The following is a 7500-nucleotide window of genomic DNA, read 5'->3' on the forward strand; positions in this document are numbered from 1 at the left end:
AGAGAGATAGAGAGAGAGAAAAGGATGTCAGTGAAAGAGAGAGAGAGAGAGAAAGAGAGAGAGAGAGTGGTGCAAGCAATGGAAAAAGTTTTACTTTGCGTTGGGTTGTTCCATAAATATCAAATTTTTTGGGGGGTGGGGGGGGGGGGGGGTTAGCTGATGAGCGAAAGCCGAGGGGGGGGGGGCAGAGGAACAGGGCTGTTGACAGACTGCATTAACCCCAACAATTACACCAAAACCCAGCGGAGCAGGAAGTACGGCACGAGACACGAGAGCGTCTCAACAAGCCTCCTGCGGCCGTATAAATTATCCAGCCCAAACCGCCCCAGCCCAGCTCTGGTGAAAAATTCAGCATGATGCTTTACAGGGGCAAAGCACTCGCTCGCTCTCTCGCTCGCTCACTCGCTCAGTCATTCCGTCCTATCCCGCTCGTTTTCGGGCAAAGTGACAGCCACGCCCGCAGCCGCGGCGTTTAAAAAGCGTGTAGCGATAGAGTGCGGAGCGAGCGTGCAGCGCTAGAGCGTGGAGCGAGGTTGGCGCGGAACTTCCCGCCGGAATGACTGTGAGACGAGCAGAGGGGGACCACAGAGAGAGCACATGGCACAGCACTGGCCCCCAGCCATCACAGGCAGGCAGGCAGGCGGAGGAGCACAGTTATGGAGGTGGTGGTGGTGGTGGTGGAGGAGGTGTGGGGGGAGAGAGAGAGAGAGAGAGAGAGAGAGACAGAGAGAGAGAGAGAGAGAGAGAGAGAGAGAGAGAGGGAGAAGGAGAGAGAGAGAGAGGCAGATGGAAGAGACACCTCTACAAACATCCCAGACAACGAAGACAACGAGGCAGTTTATAAGTAGACACATGGCGGCTGAGCTGATGATGGCGAGGCTCGATGATGATGACACACAAAAGTCAGTGGCAGAAAGGTCTCATGGCTTCTGATTGAGACTTGAAACATTTGAATATGCACCAGTATATCTACAGTATATCTGCCATAGCAAAACCGCAAACTATTTTACGTCACACATTTTCCTATAGGCTGGGTGAACCCTGGGAATTTGGATTTCGCCCGGCTGGAAACCTGCACATCTATCTCCCCTGCTTCCTGTTCAGAACCTTTGGACTTGATCACAAATAGCTTATCCAAAAAACACACCAGATCATTGGTGTGATTGATTGAAGGACTATCCAAGCATACATAGTCATTTGAACGATGCCCATTGACCACGCCTCTTGTGCAGTAGAAATAAAGTGCAGACTCCCAACAATACTAATGTTCAATCTTAAAAGATTGAGCTTAGTATGGTGATAGCCAGACTAACATTTTCCACTAGTTTCTAGGTCTTGCAAGTTTTCCATTTCCAATAAAGGCGCACAAGCTGCAGGTATTATTACACAATAAATCCACAGCAGAATGACAGGAGCATCACAGAGATATGAGACGAGGATCGGTTGCTTTACCGCTATGTCACCGTGTGAGAAAGTGTTGTTGTTAATGGCTAAACTTCCAAGAGTCCTTCCAAGAAAACATCAATAAACTCAGTGCAGTAAAAGAGTCGAAACACCTGGAGTATATGGCTGATGGAAAAGAACACTGCTTCCTGGAGACGCTCGCTCTCTCGCAAATGACCTCAAATAGTTCCCATTAAGTGGCTTTAAAGTACTGCCAGACTGATGTAATTCTAGACTTCCTCCAACGGTTAAGGTAAACAGAAGCCATAATTAAAATGAACACAGAGACCTCAGGAGTCAGATCGTGTCGGACTTCTTTAACACAAATACGCAAAAGACCTCTGAAAGGACAAAGAAAAGAAAAAAACATTGTTAAAAAAAAGACCCTGGCCTTTGCTAAACTGTCACTCTCCGGAAGGTTTCCCATTAGCATGGCTCTGCAGTGCCTCCCAGCACAGAGCCTGCTGTACAAATGTGCAGAAAGCCCCAAACGCGGACATTATAACATTACATGATGCCTCAGCAGTAGAGAGGGGGGGCAACCAGCGGCCATGATAACCCCCCCTCCCTCCATATACACACACACACACGCGCGCGCGCACACACACACACACACACCCCGGCAGATTCCCTTTTGTGCCAGGGGGAGGAAGAGGAGGGCAGCGTTTGAATAGCAAATGCCTCGGACGAAGGCCACTTAATAATCCATACACATATGGGTGCCTCTCTGGGCGCTTTGGAGATGAGAGAGAGATGAGAGAGACAGAGAGAGAGAGAGAAAGAGAAAGAAAGAGAGAGAGAGAGAAGGGGGGAGTGATGAGAGAGAATGGAGCATGTGCTAGAGAGTGAGAGAGGAAAGAGTGGAAAGAGAGAGAGGGACAGGGAGAGAGAGAGAGACAGGGAGAGAGAGAGAGGGGGGGGGGAGAGAGAGAGAGAGAGAGAGAGAGAGAGAGAGAGAGAGAGAGAGAGAGAGAGAGAGAGAGCGAAGTGTCCAGGAGAGCGCTCGGCAACATGAAGGCAGGCATGTGGCGTGGAAATGAATTAGCCTAATGCAGGTCTAAAAATAGCAGCGGCTAGCGCACGCCAGGCATGGGCCAGTAATAGGCTCCTTTTCAAGTGGCCCCCCTCGCACGTCACACTTCACCCTCCAAACACCCCCCCCCCCCGCCCCCGACACACACACACACACACACACACACAGATATGCTATGCCTCCAGTCTCACATCCCCTCTGATTCCCAGTTCATCACACACACACATGCACATGCATATACTGTCTTACCGATAGTAGAGACAGACAGGCAAGCACACTCACATAGCCGCACACATACCGCACACACACACACACACACACACACACACACACACACACACACACACACACACACACACACACACACACACACAACACACACACACACACACACACACACACACACACACACACACACACACACACACACACACACACACACACACACACACACAGAGCCCTGTAGAGATAGGGAGCAGTCCCACTGTGTGGGATTACCACAGACTGTTCAGCCACCCATCAAGCACATTAGTCTATCTCTCTCTCTCTGTTGCTCTGTCTCCCTCTTTCCTTCTCTCTGTCTGCCTCTCCGTCTCTCTCTGCCCCTCTCGCTTCATCTCTATCCCTCTCTCTTTCTCTCTCTCCTCTTTTTCTGTCTGTCTGTCTGCCTCATTTTGCTCTTTCTCTCTCTCCTCTGTCGACCATATCTATCTCTGTCTCTCTCACCTTCATCTGACTCTCTCTCTATCTCTCTCTCTCTCTCTCTCTCTCTCTACAAAAGAGGGGAGTAGTGCTCTCACCCTCGCTGGTGCACATTTGGGGGCTACATGGCCTCATTTCTGCAGTTGTGCAATGGATGAATTGCTGTCCTTGTCATCTCCACACACACACACACACACACAGACACACACACACACACCCACGCACGTGTTCCCTCATTGCCCGGGCGCGTGCGTGTGTGTGCCGGGACCAGGTGGCTGCAGTGGTAAAGCCCTGTTATGAACAAATGGATGAAGCGAAGCAGAAGGGCCATTGTGTGATCATTGTGTGATGTGTCAAATCGGCAAACCCCTCTCCCCCTCGTTCCCACCCCCCCACACCGCTCACCCGCCCCTACCACGGTCGTGCCACTCGCCGTCTCCCCGCTAATGCACCGTAATGCACGCCAGCTATTTTCCAATCGGCACAAACACACGGACGACAACGAGGCCCCGGGAACAAATGTGCCGCAAATACCACACAGCCCCGAAACATCGCCGTGTGTCGCCTTTAAAATACCACTCCGGACACGCATCCCGCCTCGAGCAGTTCACAGGGAATTATATAACTGGCGGGAAACTAACAGGCGGGATTACACAGGGCACTGTTACATACAGTATGGTAATAGCACAATAATTCTGTTTTCAGACAGGAAAGTTCACTGCGGTGCGTTGTTAAATCCGGATTATTCGGGATGCTGTTCTGATGCAATATCCATTGCTAACTAGCGTTAAAGAATGAGAGATACAGTATAGCCTATTAACAGGGTGGTATTCAAATGGAATCAGGCAAGCGCTGATATTTTTGGTATAGGTTTACATTCCTGAGTGAAATATCATGCATACAGCCTGAGGTTGAAGGTTGTACACCAGCCATGGCCTAAGTTCAGAGCAGATGTGCAGAGACTGCTTGGTTGAGGACAGCAAAGAGGGCCAAATCTACAGTATGATTCCCCTTCAAATGGGATGAAAATCGGCCTGCATTGGATCACAATCAACGAGTACAAAATCAAGCTAAAGGCTTCGTGATTCACTCAAATCCATCCTCGCTCTCTCCAAAACACATTCTGGGTTAAAACCGGCTTAAGCTTCGGTTCCCCTTCTCGCTACTTCGCTGCCGTTTTTTTTGGAGCGATTGGAAGCTTTGGCTCACCCCTGAGCTGACCTATCTGCCAAAATCAACAAACAAGCCAACTGATAAACAACAGGATCAACAAGCACACACACACACACACACACACACACAGAGACACACACACACACACACACACAAAAGTATTGTATGTAAGCAGTTGGAGCTGTTGCTGCTGTTGTTGCTGCTGCTGTTGCTGCTGTTGCTGCTGTTGCGTGAGAGATGACCAGGGCTCCAGCGAGGACAGAGGGCCCAGAGGGGGAGACTCTACTCGCCAGGCCCAGGCAGAGGAGGCAGCATCTGGGTTAATCTGGGGCCTGGATGGGGGCGGGGGGTGGAGGGGGGGGGGGGGGTGGAGGGACTGGACTGGAGTCTGGCTGCTGTGCAGGACCCTCCAGCTGGGAGGGGAGCCATATGGGTGTGTGGGAGAGGGAGAGAGGAGGAGGAGGAGGAGGAGGAGGAGGAGGAGGAGGAAGAGGAGGAGGAAGAGGATAGGGAGGAGAAGGTGGTGGTGGGAAGAGGAAGGAGGGAGAGGAGGTGGAGGGAGTGAGGGGAGGATGTGAAAGGTTGGAGGGGAGGGAAGGGAGGATGAGAATGAGAGGAGAGGGAGGATGATGACAAGTTGACAAGTGGAAGTGAGACATGATGGCTCGAAAGTCTGTGTGTGTGAGAGAGTGTGCGTGTGAGTGTGTGTGTGTGTGTGTGAGAGAGAGAGAGAGAGAGAGAGAGAGAGTGCGTGTGTGTGTGTCTGTGTGTGTGTGTGTGTGTGTGTGTGTGTGTGTGTGTGTGTGTGTGTGTGTGCGCGCGCAAGAGAGTTTGACTGTTGAATGTGTGCTCTGTGTCCTACAGTCTTTACCGGCTTTGCCACGGGGCTTACTGCCACTGCAATGCCTGTAGTCACTAAATGGCTGCGTTGCCATATACTGTAGAGTCGGGCCACAGCTCTGGGCTGTACACCCACTCCATGCCTTCGGGGGGCAGTACAGAGGTCAGGGGCCAAAGCCAAACAAAGGGCCATCTCATGACCTCTCACAGGACTCAAGCAGCCATGGAGAGCTAAACACTCTCTAAGTAAGGTTGTGAGTATTGTGTGTGTGTATGTGTGTGTGTGTTCATTTCTCTGTATGTTTTTGTGCGTGGGAGTGGAGGTGTCTGTGCATGTGAATGAGTGTGAGTTGATATGTTCTCATGTGTGTGTGTGTGTGTGTGTGTGTGTGTAGGGTCCCCTGTGTATATGCTATGATTCACATGCCATATGCTACTACTAGCGTCCGTGTACATGCATACAGTATCTACACGTGAACACACATGCTTGTGTGTGTGCGTGGGTAGATATGGCTGTGCGTTTCACATGTGCATGCACTCCATGACCTGAATGAATATGAGCAGAGGGTAGGAGGAGGAAAGGTCACTCCAAGGTCGTGACCTTTGTGAGGGGTCAGGGTCAGGGTTAGGGGTTTACCTGCAGGGCCAGGGGCTTCCAGCGGACGTTCTTCAGCAGCGCGGGCGTGGAACCGAGCGTGTTCTGGGGCCGCTTCTTCAGCGTGAGGATGACTCCGCTGGGGTCCTCCCGTAAGGCATTCACCAGGTTCTTCAGCTGCCAGCCCACCTGGGGAAGCACAGACACAATGCCACACAAGCGCCACAGCGCCCCCTCGTGCCCCGGATGACAGTCTGCGCTCTCGGAGAGACACAGATAGAGCGAGCGAGAGAGAGAGAGAGAGGGAGGACAAGGGGGAGGAACGTGTTGTGCTTTTCAAGCCTACCGCACCGTGACTTGTGGTGTCACAGCAAACAAAGGACATGGCTGACCTGCTGTTTGTCAGCCCTGCACACATACACACACACACACACACACACACACACACAAACACACGTGTACACACACAAACACGCACACACACACAAAGGAGCTTGTCTTGGGTAGCTCAGGACAAACACTTTTCCCTCCGCACCTTTGACAAAGTCAAACGATCACCGCAACACTCGAGGCTCAAGTCATTGTTAGCACGTCCAAGCCCGAGGGGGCAAAAAAGCCGTGTCACCCCCCGGCGCATTCGTCAAATGCCAAAAAACAACTATTTGTCTGGGGCTGGCCCAGGAAAATATCCGGGATATTGACTTGAGAGGCCTCCTAAATCAGCGGCGGCTGACGCGCAGACAGAAGTATTGCCCCGAGGAGACCGCGCTGCTGCCAGGCCAGCTCTGCTCAAGGACCTCACCTGCTCTGGCAATGACACACGGCAGGGCCCACGGCACATCAGTCAAACGGCTAATACGGGATCTGTGTGTGTGTGTGGAGAGGAGGAGGTGTGTGTGTGTGTGTGTGGAGAGGAGGAGGTGTGTGTGTGTGTGTGTGTGTGTGTTGTGTGTGTGTGTGTGGAGAGGAGGAGGTGTGTGTGTGTGAGTGTGTGTGTGTGTGTGTGTGTGTGTGTGTGTGTGTGAGAGAGTGTTTATGTGTGTGTGTGTGTGTGTGTGTGTGTGTGTGTGTGTTGAGCACGACCTTCTTGCCTGTCTGACTGTAAGCTCCAGAGATCCACCACGGAGAGCGGTCATGTTGAGAGGTTTACCAGACAGGCCCTGTGCTGTGCTGTGCTGTGCTGTGATGATGGCAAGAGAAGCTCCTCAAGTGCATGAACAGCAATCCCCTTGTGCCGCATACACATACAGCATTTGATATTGAGCTGGCATAAGGTCAGTCAACAAGCCACACACACGCTGAGAGAAATATCAAGTAAATCTCACAACCAGCGACGCTACGTTTCGCCTCGACTTGGGACGATAACAATTGGCATGATAAGAATTCATCCTTTCAATAAAACTGCACCTCTAGAAGTGAGTCGCACATGCTGGATTATATTAAACTGTTTTATCGAGCTAATAAAACTGATTCCAGAGTTTCATAGGATACCAAGAGCTGTGTCTCAAACCGCATACGTCCCTCAGTATACTGCTAGTGTGCACTGAGCGCTTACATCCATAGTGCATACTTCCTGATGGTTAGTATGTGCTATACAGTACACTTCAGCTAAGTATTTGGTATTTAAGTGTGCAAGTAGATGGTTTGAGACGCAGTTTAACACTAGACCTAGCCTGTTCATCGTGGCCAACATGTCATGTGCTGTTCAGGCCAG

General features: G+C 51.3%; 1 protein-coding gene across 1 annotated transcript in view; it reads right to left on the bottom strand.

Moving 5' to 3' along the window:
• The window catches only part of LOC134068537 (connector enhancer of kinase suppressor of ras 2-like), a 105600-nt gene that overhangs the window by 38912 nt on the left and 59188 nt on the right, over positions 1-7500 (bottom strand). The window contains exon 9 of the mRNA XM_062524219.1: positions 5829-5975. Coding sequence (XP_062380203.1) covers positions 5829-5975 — 147 coding nt within the window. The remainder of the gene's footprint in view (positions 1-5828; positions 5976-7500) is intronic.

This window comes from Sardina pilchardus, chromosome 21 (assembly GCF_963854185.1).
Source record: "Sardina pilchardus chromosome 21, fSarPil1.1, whole genome shotgun sequence".
Classification (NCBI taxonomy): Eukaryota; Metazoa; Chordata; class Actinopteri; order Clupeiformes; family Clupeidae; genus Sardina; species Sardina pilchardus.